Consider the following 20607-nt stretch of genomic DNA (forward strand, 5'->3'; position numbering starts at 1 on the left):
AACTATAGATAAGCAAACCTTGCATTTCAGACTCTTTCCTAAACTCTTAAGGCAGCAAAAACTCCACAAGACTTGCTGATCTCAGCTTCTGAGAGAAAGCAAACAGAAACTACCAAATGAACCTACTGTATCCTTCCCTTGCCCTTTTAAGAGGTGAAGTTACAAGGCTCTGGAGGATATATCCTTAAGTGGATGGCTGAATATATAGAGTTGAACATATCGCAGGAGAAGATTCTTTTTTAAGGATTCCAAATGATGAGCACTATTCATGTATCTGTTATTTACAACAAATGAAGAATGTCAACGTTCACCAGAGAGTGCTGGCAATCTTGCTGCTGGTCATAGTCAACATTCACCTGAAAAAAAATTATTAAAGAATATTGTCCCCCCCTCCCCCCAATTTCTGCATTTACCACAATGCACGCATTAAAAATTGTTATACATTTTAGAAGCAGAGTGCAGAGAGGATGCAACTTTGAGAGGCAAAATATTTTATTCAGCATAAAGCAATGAGAGAAATAAATGTTATTTATGCCAAGAGATAAAGGTGAGGTGGACATATCAAAGGAGAGCTACATCTGTAAACATCTCATTCTTTTAAAATTATCATTTACACTATTCTTCACTGAATAATGCTTGATTGGGGGTTTCCTTTTGGTTCTCCTTACTTCTACTTCTCATCAAAATGGTCCATATCCCCTTCTCTCCCTTTTCTGTTGCCTCCTTATTGCTTAGATGATTCTGTATTGCTGAGCTTGCCTTTCTGTGGGTCTATGGCTGTTTCGGATTGAAAACCTTACACATTGCTTACAATGGTCTAATTGCATTGAAATGACTCTAGGAACACTTGGAACTTCATAGAAAGCTTCCAATTAACCTTGATTTTTAAAGAGGCATATACTGAAATATGGAGGCAATTACTCATGCAAAAGAAAGGGAGAGATTACATGTGTGGGCTATTATGAGGAAATAAGTTAGGTTTGCTTTCTGCTTAGCATCCTGAATGAGCCTGGGAAATGACTTCATTTAATTAGCTAATATTGTATTAATTAAGGAAATGGCATGGATGGAAAAAAGATGTTGTAGAGTGGCAGATTATGCTGGTTATGCTTTCAGCAGCCTGCCTAGGCATATGCCGACAGCTCTTTGGTTCATAGCAATGTTCCCTCAGTTTCCACTCGTGCAGAACTGCTGGTAGAAGAGCCATTTACTGGAGGGAAGTGATTACTTCTAAAAATAAAATATAACAAATCTAAAAGAGAGGATTGAGTTACGATACTGAAGCTCATGGAGTTGTCAACAGCCATGTGTTAAAGTCTAAACAGATTAAAGATAAGTTGTTTCTTGTAATTGCTTTATTCCTTGATTTTTCAGGGATTAAGTTTGTTTGGAAACATAACGTTTTCACAGCATTGATAAGATTCTTTTCTGACAGGGCCATAAAGAGTTTAAGTCATAATTTACACATTTTAATTGAACAGAAATAGATATTTGACACAGAGCACGTAACTAATATGTGCATTTTAGGTCAAAATATTAGAGGTATCAGTTTTTATGCAAAGACCACTGAAATTTGCAAGAATGTTCTCCAATCCAGTGTTCTTCAAGCCACAAGTGAGTCATGCCCCAACCTAAGGTGCCTTCACTATTTTCTTGCTGTCTCTGTTGTTTAAGGTTAGTCTTTCTCAAGAGAAGCAGAAAGACAGAGCAACAGGGAAACAGAGAGAGAGAGAAAGGAGAAAAAGAGGGAAACAGCTCCTCACCTCTGCATGATAAGTTGTAGCTGTCAAAATTCTCTCTTCTAAATAAACAGTATGAGATTTGGTCTACCTTTCTATCTGGTCAACTCCAGAAACATAAAGAGAGAGACAGGAAGACATGATAAAAAGAAGTGGGTCCCATATTGAAGTAAAGATGGGTCACAGGTCTGAAAAGATTGAATGTTACTATTCTAATCAATTTGTTACAATGTTTAGAATGAAAATGCTGTTTTCTGTTACTTTAAACAATATGTTTGGAATCTCAGTGTATTGTATGAGTAGCACATAAAATATAATAAAATAGTACTATATTGTAGTAATTTCCATGTAATATTTAAATGCATCACATTCCTAAAACAGCACAATGAATAATTCCTCCAGTTAGTTCAGTGGGACTATTCATGAATGTGTGGCCATTTACACGGAGAATTACTCAGGAATATACTCAGACACTGACTGTACGTATGTCAAACTCTGCACACTGTTGGTCATTTAAAAGCTGATGTTCCCAGGACTTCCAGTTGCAACTCACTCTATTTATGGTTCAGTGTCTGATGTTGACAGCCTGCAGAGATGTATACAATATAGCCTGTGATGTTATAATTTTAAATATTTTGCTTGTATGACCATACTTAATAGAATGCGAACATTTACAATGCAGTTTCTCCCTCCCAAGTTATGTAGCACAATGGTGCTGTGAGGGGTGTGTGTGTGAGTGTGTATGTGCGTGTGTGTGTGTAGGGTGGTCATGGAGCAAAAGTGGAATTGCTGATGTCCTTTAAAGCCAGGATGCATAGCAGAGACGGCACGGCCATATTGCTCTGTCCAACAGAAGTATTAAGATAGCTGCACATGATCTCTCTCCTAGTCTTAAAAGGTAAAGTGATCAAGCAGTGCAGCTGTAAGCTGTGCATATGTTTTCTCTCTTGGCACTTTAAGTCCAGGATAGAGAATGTGCATGCAGCTGGTTCTCTACAGGAGAGAGGGACACAGTTGGGGTATCCCTGCTCCATATCTTGTGCACTGAGTGCAGAAGTGGAGCAAATGGAAGAGGAGAGTTGTGTGTGGGTCTTCTCTAGACCCAATATTTTTTCACAGTACCTCTGATTGCTTTACCTCTGAATTACGTATACTTAAAACATGCCTAGAGAAGGATCACTTAGAGCACAATCCTATGGCCTCTAGACAGTGGCTAGATGGCCATAGGATTGGTCAGTTCCAGGAGAACCGCCTCCCCACCCCTCCCCCGCCGCCTCGTAGGCAGCACGGATCATCCCCGCGCTCCGTGCTCGGAAGAGCAGCATGGATTGGGGTAAAGGGAGTGTTCCCAGGGGTGAGGCGGGGAGTTCATAACTGCTGGTATGACAATTCCTATGGGTCGTCTGGCCTCCCCACCCCGCACTCTGATCTCCCGCGGCTAGACAGCCGAAATCGACCATCTAGCTGTGAATGCAGGGCGGCTGGAGCGCGGAGGAGACGATCCCCTCCACGATCTTCCTGCTGTGCATTGGATAGGTGGTCGCCTCCGAGTGTGGAGGTGGCCACCTTTCTGCATAAGATTGCTCCCTCCCTTGCCTTCTGGAATGCTTTGTGTTCTACCATGTTATATAAAAAGAGAGATCCATGTTGGCTGCAGTCATATCTGGGACAGAAAGTTGGGTGAAAAAAGCACAGAAAGTTCAGAATAATCTGCAGGCTTTAGGGGAGGGACTAAGTGATGTGCGAGATGTCATGGGTGGAGCTACTTGGTGCAGCCCCACATGCATGTTCATCTGAATGGTAATAATAACCCCTGAAAAAGGGTTATTTCATTACTAAATATGGTCTGCTACACAGGTAAAGGAGGAGAGCATTGCTGATATAGCTGGATAATTCTTAGACATTTTGTCCAACCTTCTTTGCATTCATTGGAACTGGCTGCGTTAAATCAGATCATAAGTAATGAATGCATTATTTAAGTGACTCTCTGACTCTTTTAGATGTAAAATCGGTGGTTATTTCCAGTTAGTAATGTATATTGTTAAATTAGGTGGACTGTAATATATGTGTGGCAGAATATATCTTTGTAGGGACAAGGATGGTTATATCTTAAATGGTTGCGGCAATAAATAATGAACTGGAAATATTTCCAATATTGTCTTTTAACCATAGGCCTGGAACTCCATCAGTGCATCCCCAAGGCACTCTTATGTTATGCCTCCTCCTTTTGTAACTTATGGCTCTTTGGAAAGCCCCTGCTCACTTGTTTGGCAATCTCTCCTAGGGACTTCACATTTTAAATTCAATACAGATACCATCTGCATTAAATGAGTAGGCAAGTGCTCAGCTCAAATGGTTAGCATGTGGTCACTCCTTTAAGCAACATTTTGGTACTGAAAATTGCTGCAGTATGTAATTTCAGCCAGCGAGGGTTGGTCCATGGACAGACTAGACACTGAACTCTCTACTGAATTAAAATATATTGGATTGGATCCAGACTTAGTGATATTTAGAGTAGATCGGTTTAAATCAATGGGTGGCTTCATAGACCCTTAGGGCACAATCCTATGCATGGTTAGACAGAAAAAATTCCTACAACTGCCAGCATTCCCCAGCCAGGCTAGCTGTGGAATGCTGGCAGTTGCAGGAATTTTTTCTGTCTAAACATGCATAGGATTGCAGTCTTAGAAGATGTTGTGCAGCTATTCTGACTTTCCTTCCTTAATGTGTGTGTGGTGAGGAGGAGGAGGAGGAGGAGGGAAAACGTGAGAGGGTTACAAATGGAAGGCAACATCGTCTGGACTCCTCATAAAAGCAGTCATGGAATAAGAGGAGAGGTCCTCTTATGGATCAATAACTGGTTAAAGAACAGAAAGCAGAGAGCAGGAATAAATGGTAAATTGTCCCAATGGAAGGAAGTAAATCGTGGGGTCCCACAGGGATCTGTATTGGGACCAATGCTTTTAAATTTATTCATAAATGATCAGGAGTTAGGAGTGAGCAGTGAAGTGGCTAGATTTGTGGATGACATCAAATTATTTAGGGTGGTTAAAACAAAAAGGGATTGTGAAGAGCTCCAAAAGGATCTCTCCAAACTGGGAGAATGGGCATCCAAATGGCAAATGTGGTTCAATGTAAGCAACTGCAAAGTGATGCACTTTGGGGCAAAAAATCCCAACTTCAAGTATAGCCTGATGGGATCTGAGCTAGCAGTGACCAATCAGGAAAGAGATCTTGGGTTTGCGGTGGACAGCTCAGTGAAGATGTCAACCCAGTGTGCCGCCACTGAAAAAAAAAGCAAACTCCATGTTAGGGATAATTAGAAAAGGAATTGAGAATAAAACTGCCAATATCATACTGGCTGCATGCAAATCTATGGTGCAACCACACTTGGAACTGTGTCCAGTTCTGGTCACCACACCTAAAAAAAGATATTGTAGAGCTGGAAAAAGTGCAGAAAAGGGCAACTAAAATGATCAAGGGGCTGGAGCATCTCCCCTATGAGAGAAAGTTAGAACAGTTGGGATTGCATAGTTTGGAAAAAAGGAGGGCAAGGGGAGACATGACAGAGGTGTACAAAATTATGCACAGTCTGGAGAATGTGGACAGGGAGACATTTTTCTCCCTCTCTCAAAATACTAGAACCCAGGGTCATCCTATTAATTTATTTAAAACATTTGTATTCCACCCTATATCATTAAGATCACAGTGCGGCATACAGATCAAATCAATTTAAACAGTATAAAACAGTAAATAATTTAAACAGCTAAAAACATAGTAAGCCATTAAACATGCTAATACCAATTAAAATCTAAAACAATAAAACAGTTAAAACGGTGTGCTACTTTAAGGAATGCATTTAGCCCTCAAAGGCTTTGGTAAAAAACCATGTTTTTACTTGGCACTGAAATGAAACCAATGTATGCATCATTTGGGCCTACAAGGGGAGGGCATTCCACAACCAGGGTGCCACAGCAGAGAAGGTCCTCTCCCATGTTTTACCATAGTGTATCTCTCGTACTGGTGGGATGCAGAGGAGGGCCCCTCCAACAGATCTCAGTCCTCGGGCAGTAATATATAGGGAGAAGTGCTCCCTCAAATATTGAGGTCCCAAGCCGCTTAGGGTTTTAAATGTCATCACCAGAATCCTATGAAGTTGATTGGTGGGAGATTCAGGACAGACAAAAGGAAGTACTTCTTCACACAGCACATAGTTACACTATGGAATTTGCTACCACAGGATGTAGTGATGGTCACCAACTTGGATAGTTTTTAAAGGGGATTAAACAAATTCATGGAGGATAAAGCTATCAATGGCTACTAGTCCTGATGGCTATGTGCTACCTCCAGTACCAGAGGCAGTGAGCCTATGTACACAAGTTGCTGGGGAACATGGTTGGGAGTGTGCTGTTGTACTCATGCCCTTCTTCTGGGTTCCTGGTCGACAACTGGTTGGCCACTGTGTGATGGCCACAGAATGCTGGACTAGATGGACCTTTGGTCTGATCCAGCATGACTCCTACGTTCTTAGAATTCTGTGAATGAGCAATGTGATTTGTGAGTGCCAAATTCATCCTGCTACAACAATTTCATTATCTGTTGAGTACATTTGTATACTTGGAAATCACAGCCACTGAGGTTGTGGCTCTTACAATCAAAGCTGCACGTGTGACGCAACAGCTGTGACTCAACAACTCCAATACGAAAAAGATGGTTTTCACACAGACCCACAAAAAAGAAAAAAAAGGCTAAACTAGCACTAAGGAAATATATAGGCTGCTTAACACTGTTCCGTCAGTCTCCCCAGCCTGTTTATTTCCTTAGTGCTAGTTTAGCCTCTTTTTTTGTGGGTCTGCATGACAGCCACTGGGCCAGTCTGACTTTGTTCAGTGGGTCTTTCATCCATTACACATGCATATCATTGCAGCCTGAGCCCTCGGAAGGGTGGGGTGGGTCTTCAGGATCAGCTTGGACTTTGTAGTCGTTATTCAACTAGACAAATATTTGAATTAAGGTCTTTGAAGATAGATCTATAGAGGCTTTGGCAAGAAAAAAAATATTATGGTAGAACTTTGGTAATTAGATACCTTAAATCCTTCAATGTATCCTATTTCATTCTGTTAACAATTTAACAAACAGCACACTTCCAACTGGACTCTGGATGGGCATCATATAAACAATATTGGAACACCTTGCTTATGTAATAGGAAAGTGTTAACTTGTATTTAAAACAATCCCTATAGTAAAGCTCCTTAACTTGCAGATGTCTTTGAAAAACATTTATTATCTCATTATTTAACATTGTTCCAAAAGCACAACAGTATGAACTCAACATTGTGACAAAACCCACAGTCTTCATAGTAAGTAACATTTGGAAATGGACCTGGTAATCCTGTTATATGCTTTGTCATAACTTTAACATTTATTACAAATTACAAATTAAAAAACATTTACAGTTCATACAAATGTTGAAAAACGTACAAAAATATGGTACAATGCCTTACTATATTTTAATGGGAAAAACATAATAAACATGATACTATTAAATATTATTGAATGTGATCCATCCAAAGTTAAGTAGCTTTCAATCCTTTTTATTTCAGTGGGAAAGTTAAGCCTCTTCTTAATTCTCATCCACTGAAATCAAGTGCTTAACATTTGGCTGGTTTGTGACACTATTATTTGTGCTGGTAGTTTATATATGTGCTTCTTTTAATCAGAAATAATTCAGTTACTTTATAATTCAATTTCTTATTGCAATATCAGGAACACAGTATCCAATATCATTTAATAAAAGGTTTCGTAAAATTTCCCTTTCTCACTCTCCAGAAACCTCCTATCCTGCTATATAATAGTGAAGTGCTCAGAGTCAAGTCTGGAGTTGGCAGCAGCCCCCAAACGGAGCCCATTAGCACAGTAGAGCTCAGTGAGGGAAGATTTCAGGAGGGTGGGAAAGAAAAAAGGTGCCCTCCCCCAATAGGAAATCTTCCTTCAAGCCCTGAACAGCACAAGGCTCTTATCCCAGCCTGGCTCATGCCCGAACAGGAGTACTCCTATTAGGAATCTCCACTTCTTACTCTTAATATCTAACTTTCCTGGTTCAGTGCCTGTCAGTTTAGGAGTGAAATATAGCAGGGGGTGGGCAGAGTTCAGGCTTGCAGGATGTACTATGAGTTTCTTTACTAGAACCCCGAGATCCACCAATCAGAGAGCCTGGTACAAAAGACATACACTTAAGCTCTACTCAGGCATTCCGTACCCAGACAGAGCTAACATGTGAGGAGAGGGAGTGCCCCAGCCCTGCCCCCCCTCCTCAAGTGCCCCCCTCCTCAAGTGTTTCCATCACACTGTACTTATGGAGGGCGACGGTCTGAAGAGGAGAGCCTCCTGTATCTGCGGAGGCTCTCAACGTGAGCCAGAATGCTGGGAAATCCTCATTCTGGCTTGTGTGGATTTCTTCACAATGCACCATTTCCCTGAAAATGCACTTTGAATTCCCATTGTATTGTAAGGAAGCCAAAGCACTACCTGAGATGAGGGCTGAGGGCATGGTGCCACGCAACGACGACATTAAAATAAAGGGAGGGAAAGAAAAGTTGCCCAGGGCATGGCAGAGCAATACAAAAACCCACTATTTTCCAAGAAACATGAAGAAGTAGGAAAAAGGGGTTCTGAACAGGAAAGGGGGATCATGGAGGTATTGGGGGTCTACTGGCAGGCACTTCCCTGAAGGCCTCCTCAATCGTGGAGCCAGCCCTGACCACCCCACCTGAAGTTTCAGCAGATCAGGCTTGGTTCCCTTTCTGTAAAACAATGGTCCATCTCACATATATATCTGCATAATGAAAGGTTAAATCCCTACACTGATTCCTTGTCTGCTCCTGGATTTAGCCTAAACTCCTAATCCTTATTTATTTATTTTAAATTCATATTAAAAATGGTATCCCACCTTTCTAGCAAACTACCCATTCAAAGTGCCTCGTCCTTATCTTCAACTTCAACGGCTTCCATTGCCTTGCCCTTTCTATCTCTCTGCTCTCAGATCCTGGGGTAATCCTGCTTAAGACTTCCAGCTCCGTCACCTACAGCCACCAAAAAGTCTCATCCTCTTTCGAAGAACTCCACCCTTTCTCTTGTGCTGCCCGTTAGTCATGGAACTGCCTTCCAGAGCATTTTCATGATTCCAACTCTTTTTTTCAAACCCTTCCTAAAATCCCACCTTTTCCAAGGAGGCTTTGGCACAACTTGTTATTCCTCATCTCCTATTGAAACTAGCCCTAAATACACGTAACTGAACTAAATGTATTCTTCTCCCATTTAGCCATGCCTCCATCATCTTCCCATATGTCAAATGTTAGATGGTAAACTCCCCAGGGCAGAGATTTGTCACCTCTTATTACTCCATGAAGTGCTACACACATGGATGGCACTATATATAAAGAATAGCAGTGCTGTATATTTAGTATTATTATTTTTACAAACAATTTTTTAACATTGTTTTTAAAAACAATAACACGAAAATAAGTTTTACTGTAGTGAACAGTGGTATGATCTTTTCCCCTGGAAAATAAATTTATTTTCTAAATTTTTTTTTCCTAAAATAAATGTTTAGGGCAGTTTACAATCTTTTATAAGTAACATTATACCCAATGTTGAAAACAGAAGAGCATCAATATAGTTATATCTGCAAAGAAAACCTTGATATTTCAGGTGTGTTTTCCATAAGCAAAATAGGATAGTGTCAAAAGTTATTTAAACACACAGCTGAGATTTTAAAAATGAAACATGCCTTTAATTTTTAGAAATGAGTTTTCACTAAAGCAGAGCATTTTATTCCTGAGTGTCATAGCTAAGACATTTACACTCGTCTTTTAATTTTCCATTCATGCTTGTTATAATTAGCATGGAGTTAGCGTTCATTTCTGGAGAGCAGTATTTTCATTCACACTGCAAAAGGAAACAGCAATTCCCCAGAGGCTGCCAAGTCAAGTGCTAGGGGAATTTCACGCTAATACTCCATCTACAGAGAAAATGAAATCTGGACGTTTCTGTGACCAAAACCGTGGGATTTGTAATAGCCTGTCCGTTGTTAGTCTAGCAAAACCGACAAGCTTATGGTACAAATCAATAATTTTCTCCAGCCTTGTTAAATTGCATTAAATGAATAAGTGATATCACTCTATCATATTTTTCAGGTTTTGATTTAGCAGAAAGCTTTTCTTTGAGGCAGACTTCATGTGGAGTTGGAAAACCCTGTTTTAAGTTGGGGAATGCACCTCTTATCAGAAACTCTCAGTAAGTAATACAATTCATTGTCTGTGTATGACCATTTAGGGTCCCTAAATGTTCCTTTATAGTCTTTTTGGGTTCCCTTTTTCACATTCTTTACTTTTTCCCATCAGTCTCTTTATTCCATGTTTCTCTGCCTAGAATTTCCCCTCACCCTTTCCTTCAATGATTAGTTGCCTCTTCTGTAGATTTTACTTGTAGTTTCAGCCATGTATGATTCAAAGAACAGTTTTTCTAAGAACTTTGGACAGTAATAGAATCATAGAATCATAGGTTGGAAGGGGCCTACAAGACCATCGAGTCCAACCCCCTGCTCAGTGCAGGAAGCCTGATTCCCAGGCGGTCTCCCATCCAAGTACTAACCACCAGGGCTGACCCTTCTTAGCTTCCGAGATCATATGGGTTTTTTTTTTCAAGTCTTATTCTCATACAACAAGCAATGAAATCAAAATCAAATGTTGATGGAAATAAAATGGCTTTATATGCTAACTGCTGGCAATATCCTAAAATTAGATTCCATTTTAGGTCAATCTCTATAGGACTATCCAAGCAGGTAGAAAGAGTCACATATACAGCAAAGGGAATTATTAGTTCAGATCTGTAGAAGGTTTCCACAATGGCCATCAAAATGGGTGGATTTCGGTCTTGCTTCTCCCCTGCTCATTCAGAAGTGGCTAACCACTGCAGTTCAGGTTGTTGTATCCAATGTTAGTCTAACTGGTCCAATTAATTTCAATGGGTCTGCTCTAAGTAGGACTGACATTGGATACAACCCCCTTTTCTCTTTCTTCCTTTCTTTTCTCAGTTCAGCTCAGTTGTACTTTGAGAGAATGGACACTTAAGAAAGAAAAATTCAAAATCAGGTTATTTTTTTTACCCTTGTACCATTAAAACGTTAATAAACCTGTTTTATTCTCCCACATTCCCCATGAATGAATACATGACTATAATACAGCCGTAGCCCCGATTCTGCTGGGTGTGCATACGCATACCCAATGGCTTTGCAGATTTCCCTTCAAAATTTCTCTCTTCTCCCCCCCCCCCCATGAATCCCCACACTGTCTTTATTTACAAAAATGTGGTTTGGGGATTTTGGTGCAAGGGTAGTTTAACAGGAAACTGGCATCAGTCTGCATATGGTATGTTTTTCCTGCCTCTCTGTTCACATGGCTCTTGCATCAAATTTCTAAACTACTTTTGGAACCCTCTTTTAGAGTTTGCAGGTTCTGGCAAGGTTTGGGGAGCCTTTCAACAAGGAATTCTTCCCCAAATGTGGGTGTGCCAAGATAATGTGTGTTCATGCACCCTTTTGAATTGCTGCCATAGTAATGTAATAAGGCTAGATTATAAAGAAAGAAGTCCAAGAATTCAAGCATCTGTCATTAGAACATTTTTATCTTACTTGCCCAGGTTCTGTGTGTTCAACAAATCTTTTTGACTGCTTTCTGCTCTTTCTACTCCGTCAGATTATGTGGGTTTAAAAACAAACAAACATTACAGCCAGATGTAACATGATTTGTATGCTCGTCTCTTCTCTTAGAATATGTAAATAGACTCTGAATATACAGTGAGTCGCAGAACATCGGTCTCCCCACTACAGGAAACGAAAGGGTATCTGATTAAGCTGACTTGAAAGTGTCAAGTAGCTTGGCAAATATCCCCTTACATTTCACTCATTCAGCTATAGCATGAGTGATTGTAAACTATGCTCTGCTACTTCTGTTGCATGATGCCTTTTCATTTTCTCAATGGGCCTTACAAGCTATTGATGTATTTGTTAATATGGTGCTTTTCCAAAGTGAATATGGGAAAGTGAGTTTTTCATATACATATTTTTGTATGGAAACATAATTTGGGCAAGGTGCTGTTTCTACTCTCTTCAGGGTTTTATTGTTGTGATTGACTGCGTACATTTTCCATACTGTGTTGTGTAAGAAGAATACATTGGGTTGGATCCAGAGGGGTTTGAGTAGAACTCTGCTCATGCAGTCTCTCTCCTGCCCCCGACTACAGCCGCCAGTGATGCCCCCCCCAGCCGCTCCTGAATTTCAAAAATCCATCTGGGCCATGGGGGGCTGCAGCAGGATGGGGAAATCAGAGGAATTAAGTGGGGGCTGCCTTGCACGAGAGGAGGTACTTTTCTGGTCACATAAGACTTCTCTGGATCCAAGCCAGAGTCTTGGGCCACCTTGAAGACTAACAAATTACTTGAGCTAACAGATGACTTTAGTCTTGGGCCACCTTGAAGACTAACAGATTACTTTTGAAGTGGGCTCTAGTCCACAAAAGCGTATGCGTAATAAATCTGTTAGGGTTGTATCCAGTTTTTGCACAAGCAGACAGCAGCTGATGCAACCGGTCTTTTCCTTCCACTGCAGCCCTCTGTAACCCCACCCCACCCCGACAAGCCTCTCCAGAGGGTCCAGGGGTGCAACTGAACACTGTTGTATGGGGATGAAGTGAAAGGGAGGAATTATTTGAATTCGAGTGGAGGAACCTTCCGCAAGCTGCCCCCACAGTCTCAACCTGAATTGGATCCCCTGCATCTGATATTTGCAGTGGGAGGAAAGCTCCCATTGCTGCCCATGGGAGCTCTCTTCTCATTGCAAACAAACAGCAGGTATAGGGCCCCTGATCAGGACTACGGTAAAGATAAAGGGTTGTTGCTCCCTGCCCCAGGCCATAGTATCAATCCAGTTCAGGGGGCCCTGTGGGTAGAATCCAACATAAGTCCTACTTAGAGTAAACCCATTGACATGAAAGGGACTTAAGTTTGTCATGTCTAATGTAAGTTCTATTCATTTCAATGGGTCTATTCTAAGTAGGTCTTGCGCTGGATTTTACCCTGTGACTGCTACTTGTGTGTGTGTTAATACACATTAAACTATGCAAAGGCTAAATATGTGCATAACGTCGTATCTAGTTTGACCCTTAAACGACTACTCCTCTGGAAATTGTGTAAAAAGAGTTTGTTCTCATTGATGTGGCTCACTGATACTTAGAATCAGGAAGATAATTTTTAAAATCTAAGATACTAACAACATATATATTCTCTTGCTAATGAAGACAGATCTGAAAGTGACGTCTGGCACCTGAGTAGGATTTGCAGTACTTGGCAGCTAAACAGTGTCCGGCTTCTTGCTGCTTGCACGGGCCTCACTGTGGCATATTAGAGACTCTGCCTGATAGGTTGATTATGATATGAACACATACAGAAAAACCTGCAGTGGGAGCTAACCTATAGGTGAAAATGGATGTGCTTGGTCTTATATTGGGAACATCCACACCGGAACTCTTATAGTTGTTTTAACAATGTAAATTACCAGTTGAACTGCCCTCTCTGTCCTAGTTCTATACTTCCTCAATGGTAAGTGCTTCTCACCTGAGGTTTAGTTAATGCCACAGCATGTAGCTCTCGTCTTGCAGTATTGTAGAGTGTTTCGGGTTATGTTTAGTATAATAGTGGGACTAGAGACTCCTTCCTTTATGACGCTCAAGAAGAATGGCTAAATATATTTGAAATGGCAGATTTGGGGCTAAGGCTCATTTGATTTAGGGAAATTGTTAAAGGTGATCCATTCTGTTCCATTGCTGCTTCTGATATTTGTTGGATCCAGAGAAGTGTGAGCCATGTTCCACCTGTGCACTGGGGCTTCCCCACCTCCTCCTTCCTGCTGCTGCCACTGGTATCCCCCCCAACTGCTTCCAAGGGGTTCAGGAGTTCCTCTGGAATGGCATGGGATGTAGAATGATGAGGCTGCAGCTGACGGAGGGAATTAGCAGGGAGCGCACACACACCCGCCCCTGACCACACATACTGAGGGAAGTTGTAGAGAGGGAGGAGAGGGAGCCAGCTTTGCAGCACTGGCCTAACTAATGGTGTGGCCCAATGCCTAGAAATATCAAGAGAGAATCTTATGATGCCTGGTAATCCTGCTATTGAGAGATTCGGAAACCAAGGTCTCACAGGATGTGGGAATCGTGTCTCGCAAGAACATGATTTGGGGCCTGGCCCATATAAGGCCTTGCCCATGTGGCCTGGCCTTATTCCAGTGGTATCACCAGTACAACCCACCTTCCCTCCCTTGGCGTGCAGGGTTACCCCAAGCATGCGTTGGTTGTCCAGTTGGAGACTGGGAAGGAATCATTTCATTGGCAAAAAGGTTGGCATACTTTTCACCTATTTTAGAGATGTACATATAAACATACAAAGTTACTGCATATAATTGCCACAGGTTTGGTGGGTATGAAATGAAAGTGGGGGCGGGGGGAGAGAGGAATTCAGGACCATAATGCAGTCAAAATATAACCGGGAGCACTGGGGGTCAGCTGGAGACCACCCCGCAGATTTTGGACAGCTGTTGAGTGAGTGAGAACCATGTCAAACCTACTGAGGCCCAATCAGGGTTATACCAAGTTAGGAGACTCAGGTGTGAGCTGAATGTCTGGGAGCCCAATGCAATATGGAGAGCCAGGCCAGCTCTCTGGACAGGTAGAGCAGGGGTGCAGAACACTTTCATCGTGGGAGGTTGGATTGCCCCCACTACGTCCTGCCCAGGCCAGATGATGGTGGCATGGCCACACCCACTGCTGTCAATGGGCATGACCATCATCACTGACATCATCACATTTCCCCCTACCCATTTCAGTATTTCTCATACTGTGCTGAGAGAGAAAGATACTCAGACAAAGCTGGCAAGAGCAGCCACTCCTCCTGGTGTCAGCAGAGTCCCTGGCTCTGCACTGTGCCCCGTGTCCCCACGGAGATGCCGGGAACGGGGCAAAGTGACCCAGTTGCCGCATTCCTGAGATGCCCTCAGAGGGGATTCCTTCAGTGGGCAGGTCGTGGAGGCCAAACCCTGCCCTCTGGAGGAATCCCAGGAAACTCTGTGGGCTGGATTAAGGTTTTGCAGCCCTGAGGCAGAGGCTTAATGGGCTTCAAATATTTCCAACTTCTTTATTATGTTGTAACTCAATAAAAGGAGCCAAGTCATAGCCAACATCTTCTTGAATGCCATCAGTGATTGCTCCTTTGTATAAGCAGAAGTGTTTTCTGCTTGTACAAGGGACTTTCTGGATCCTAGCCAATGTCTGTGACTCATTTACTTTGAGAAAGGTAGTTTCCGTTGCAGTGATAAGTTATTTCATTAATTCATTTATTTATTTATAATATTTCTTGACCCACCTTTCAGGGCAGAAGCCCTCCCAAGGCAGCTTACAACAATAACATACATAAAAATGGTTAAAATATTAAAAGTGATAAAAATATAAAAACAATAAAAGCCAACCAACAATAAAACCAACAACGTTGACAACAGCAACAATAGCAGCCATATCAATAAAAGGCCAAGGTAAAATAATACATTTTCAAGGCCTTCTTAAAAGTCTGCAATGACGGAGCATGGCGGACCTCCGATGGCAGCTTGTTCCAAAGATGTGGGGCCACTGCAGAGAAGGCCCTCTCAAGTGTGGTCACCCACCTGACTGCTCTCACAGGTGGGCAAATGAAAAGGGCCTCTCTTCCTGATCTTAAAGTGCAGGAAGGCTGATATGGGTGTAGGCAGTCCTTCAAGTAACTTAGTCCCAAACCGTTTAAGGCTTTAAAGGTCAAAACCAGCACTTCGAATTGGGCTCGGAAACGCACCAGTAACCAGTCATTGTTTAAAAGCATTGATGCCCTGCCTTTTGTTTCAACAAAGGCAACAAACAATTTTGACAAATAAGAACATGAAGCACAAATTAAAACATTAACAAACAACAAAATTAAAAACTGCAGAAGAAGTACAGCAGAACCTTAAAGCAAGAGTGTACAACTTAAAAGTTGACTGTCAGGTGGCCCCAGGTGTCTGCCACTTTTGCAAATGCCTGAAAACAAGAGGCAGGGAGCAAGGCAGACACCCTTAGTATTGGAGTTCCATGATCTTGGTATCACTTGAGAAGACCCATCCACTGTGACACACAACACAGAGCCTCTCAAAAGGATCTTAATGTGCGGGTAGGTTTGTATGGGAGAAGATGGTCCTTAAATTATGTATCTTGGTCTTGCATTTGAATGAAGTTCTCTGTTTTCTCACTGTTCATTTAGACTGAATCTGCTGATGGGTGCAGAAAGGACTAATGATTTCAGTAGATTTTAGAATCTGACAGGTAGAACAAACCTATCCAAAGGGTCTGGAGCTTAGTCTGAGATAATATAAACTGAATACAATGTGTTTGATACTTATGTGAGAGTTCCTCAACTGGCAGAAGCTAATTTCCAACTTGTTTCATATAAAAATTTGTTAATTTTTTTAACTATATATTTTCTAAAAAACAGTTTAGAGAATTATTTATTTTTCAGATGGATCACTTCTGTAAAAACAAGTTTTAATAGCCTTCTTAAGGAAATTCATGTATATCTTTCACAGCTATACAATAGCTTGGATGCCTTCTCTCAAGTGACTCTTGAGAAGCTATTTTTGCTAGTTCCGCTGTCAACGCTACGGTTTTCAGTTCCCGCACTGAACAGATTAACAGCACATTAATCTTTGTTTATAAGTATGCTGAATTTAAAATTATTAGGTGGTCCTTAATTTCTGGTTAGCTAAGCTTGCATGCTAAAAAAACTAAAAGGGGGGGGCAAAGCCTCAAAATGATGCTCTACAGGAAATAATGTTCATTATACAAAATGGCATGTGCAGTGTATTTCAGCATGTTGTCTTCTTCGGGGACGCTAAGTGAGAGAACACAAATAACTATATTAATAGTGCAATCCTATACATATCCATTCAGAAGTAAGTCCTATTGAGTTCAGTGGGACTCATTCTCAAGTAAGTGTGTATAAGTAAATGTGTGTAAGTGTGGATTTCAGCATATGGTGTCAATCTTAAACAAATTTATTAGGGAGTAAGTCCCAACAAGTGGGACTTACTTCTGAGTAAACATCTATTGGGTTGCATTATAAGACTATTGCATATTAATAATAATAAACCATGTATAAAAATATACACATTACTTGCAAGAATACACACACACACACACACCATATATAATGTCCACAACTTCAAAAACTATGGATTGGATCCAGATTTAGATGCATGGAATGGGGCTAGCGGAAGCAGACTTTTCCAGCCTTTCCTCCCCATGGCAGCCATTCCAGGCCCTCCAAAATACTAGATACAGGATCCAGGAATCCTGCTGAAAGGGTCCTCCTGATGGAGGAAAGCGAAGGTGCTTTCTGTTAGTGGAGTGCTGAAGGAAGATATTTCCACTTGATTTTCAGGGTTCCCCCCCTTCCCCCACACCACAGCCTATCCCATTCAGTAGGGTCCCCTGAGTCTTTGTAGCATTTGGGGGTGGGGGTGGCTGGAGGGGCTGCCATGAGCAGAGGGTGTGGGGAAGTCTGCCAGCCCCATTTGCACTTGCCTAAACTGGATACAACCCCATGAAAATATACTACAATAAGGGAATAATTCTGATCTGTAATCTTTTTGTTTTAGAGTAGGAATTTTAAAACACACACATAAAAATATGTTAGTAGAAAACGTTAATTAGAACATTACTTATATGCAAGGTCAGATGTTTGCAAATTCCATTATAAATAAAGAATAAGTTTATGTACCATGAAAAGGGAAATAGGTAACTATCTGAAAAAGCAGAAGCCATACAGCACCACAATCTAAAATGAGAACACATGATGATGGTGATGATGACGACGACGATGATGAACATAAAAATTGTTGGCTACTCTTCCATTTTATTTGTTATACAGGAAAGGATAGACATAAAACTGCACACTTACTCAAATAAGAGAAATACAGAGGAGTGTATTCCACTTAGAAAGCTTCTTACATATCTGGAATGCCTTCCTCCTTAGATATGAAAACTAATCTGGCAAAGGCACATCTGAAGTAATAATTTTGTTAAGGGAAAAGCATCCTTGTGGGGCCACATAAATGCTATATTAGTAGTATGGAAGGCAATTTCTCTGTAACACTCCCTCCCCTCCACGCACCCTCAGCCTCAAGAATCAAGAGTGAGTTGCTTCAATTGCAGCACTGTTGCTCTATGACAAGGGTGAGGAACCTCCCTCAGCCTGAATGTCAAGTTCAGTTTTGGAGAATCTCATTCCAGCAGTGGGCAGGGTCAAATAGAAAAGGGTTGGGGCCAAAAATACAAAAAAAAAAAAAACAAAAGAATACCAGCATAGTGTGACTTAAAGCTATTGCTGCCAGTAGCTAAGTCTTAGCAGAGGCATTTCAGTCTTTTAGAATGGAGAAAAAATGGCACAAAAGCCAGGAAACCACCAAATGATAGGTGGTTGGGAAAAAAGGGATGGGGCCTTGGGCCCCAGGAGAGCTGGACTTGGGCCCCATTTGGGCCCTGGACTTGATGTTTCCCCCTGCTCTATGAGATGCATACAAGATTGTTTTGGCTCCCTCTTGAAGAGAATCAGTTGCCTCTGAAAAACAGTCGTATGACTTGAAACACATTGGGGCTTAATATATTGGTGCATCTTTGAATCCTTGTCTCATGTTTTATCCCCTTTCAAGCCAGAAAATATCAGGAGAAAGAAGAAACCAGTGCCACATAGTAGCTCAGTTAAGACTTTCAGGACCTAGTTAGACTTCCTCATCCATAGTATCCTTTTGGCACTGGAAAAATACTAATTTGATGACTGATGCTCCAATTTTGATTTCACTGTGATGATGGCTCAACTGAAATAGTGACAAATAGGGATGGGCGAACGAGCTTTGTTTGAGATCCCTGGGATTCTCTGAACATTCATCTCGTGCCTGATTCCCATTTGTGTTTGCTGCTCACTTTGTGCAAATGGGAGATTTGCACAAATTGAGCAGCAACCGAGGGAATTCGCGCAAATTAGGAAATGTGTGCACATCAGACTGGGGACTGGGAATGAGACCAACACAAGCATACGTTCGACAATTTGTGAAAGTCTTCAGTGGTCACGTGGTTGTGCTCAGGGCTTGGAATGGGACATGCTCACATGTTCTGCGAGCAAAATGAAATTCTCATACCTCCCTAGTGAAAAAAGGATGCTCTTGCTTACTCTGTCACTGAGACAAATCAATGGCAGATAAGCCACTGAAAAGAGGAGACAAGATATGGCACTCGAGCCTATATGTTAAGATCCAAAGATCTATCTTAGATTGCTTAAGCAGAACAAATTTTGAGTATGTTGAGTCATTTGTTAAAGTCTGTCGTTTTATTTTTATATACTGTTGTTTTATGATGTCGCTGAGACGGTCTTATTACTTTTGTTTTGTTGTAATGGCAAACTACTAAACAACAATAAATAATTCTAATTCTGAGAATACATATTGTTTTGGGTTAATAGCTTTTCGATCAGTGTTTCCCTTCCATTCATTTAGCCCATGCAGCAGAACAGAGAACATATGAAAATTTCCAGCAAGTCTGTTTCCCCAACAGAAAATTCCCTCTTTTTTATGAGAGGCTGGCATAGTTATGGATTTTACTGTCAACAAAAGAATGGATGGCAAGAATGTTTGTGGTGCACAGTTAGGAGACTGCTTAGCATATGTATTATATGCAGAGAGAAAACTTTTTATTGGTGTAGTTTGTACATGAGTTGAAATGAAAATGCTTTGTCCACTGTGGGTGGAATCTAGAGTTTCGTCAGATATACCTAAGGGCTTGCATGTGTTCAAAGGGACCCCTGCGTTTCTTTTTCTTTTGAAACAGCAGACACTCAAACTGTAAGAAAAACTATTTTTGGAACTTTCCTGAGTTTCAAAAGCAGTTTACCATGTGGAATGTGGGAGTAGCAGCTTAAAAAATAGATATCCAACTCCCCACTTACGCATGGATTCATGTTCTTGTCATCTAGTCATTTTTGCATCCCCCTTTTAAAGAGAAGTTCTAAAACAGCAAATTCCTTAAAGTACCACTGTTGTGAAAGTTGCCATTGGTTTTAAGATACACAGTTAATTCTGTTGGCCTTGCATACACCTGAACCAGGCAAATGAACAATTCTGTGAAATTGTTTGCTTGGGCTAGTGATGGGCCAAAATCTGAAAAGGGGAGCAGGTTCAGATACCAGCTTTCTGGAGTCTGTCCCCTAGATCAACATTTAAGATCAGACTTTAACTTCTCCAAAGGCCCCAGTGAGTTTGTTTTGGCTCATAGAAGCTGGAGGCCCTTTCCCAGAGGATTCTGGAAGCCTTTTCTGTTACTTCCATAAATTATGAAGGTAGCAGAGAAGGCTCCTGGGAACCACTGTTTGTAATGTTTAGGTGTCTGCTCCATATTTTCCCAGCAATTCTAGCATACTAGAACCTTGAGCGCTTCTGATCTAGGTTTTATTTAGGACAAGGTCTTCTACTAAACAAGCTAGGCCTAGTCAGGCAGACATGAACGATTGTGATAGGCCTCAGTTTAAGTAGGCCTCAGTCTCAATTTGTTTGAGACTAAAGTTGTTGTAATAAAACCACACTCTGCATAGCCCGCTTTTCTGCATTTTCCTGGCTCCCTGAAGAATCGTACATTGCAGGGCCTTAGGCTTCCAGTCCTAAATGTTGCTAGGAGCATGTACAGCAGTGGACAGAGCTGCAGGTAGCAG

The 20607-nt window shown here is 41.4% G+C and overlaps 1 protein-coding gene across 1 annotated transcript in view; it reads left to right on the forward strand.

Moving 5' to 3' along the window:
- COL19A1 (collagen type XIX alpha 1 chain) overlaps positions 1–20607 on the forward strand; it is a 305569-nt gene that overhangs the window by 11219 nt on the left and 273743 nt on the right. The window contains exon 3 of the mRNA XM_084831091.1: positions 9935–10034. Coding sequence (XP_084687217.1) covers positions 9935–10034 — 100 coding nt within the window. The remainder of the gene's footprint in view (positions 1–9934; positions 10035–20607) is intronic.

The sequence above is a fragment of the Heloderma suspectum genome, chromosome 1 (assembly GCF_057233095.1).
Source record: "Heloderma suspectum isolate Gila_16-S chromosome 1, 16-S_ref, whole genome shotgun sequence".
In the NCBI taxonomy this organism is placed as follows: Eukaryota; Metazoa; Chordata; class Lepidosauria; order Squamata; family Helodermatidae; genus Heloderma; species Heloderma suspectum.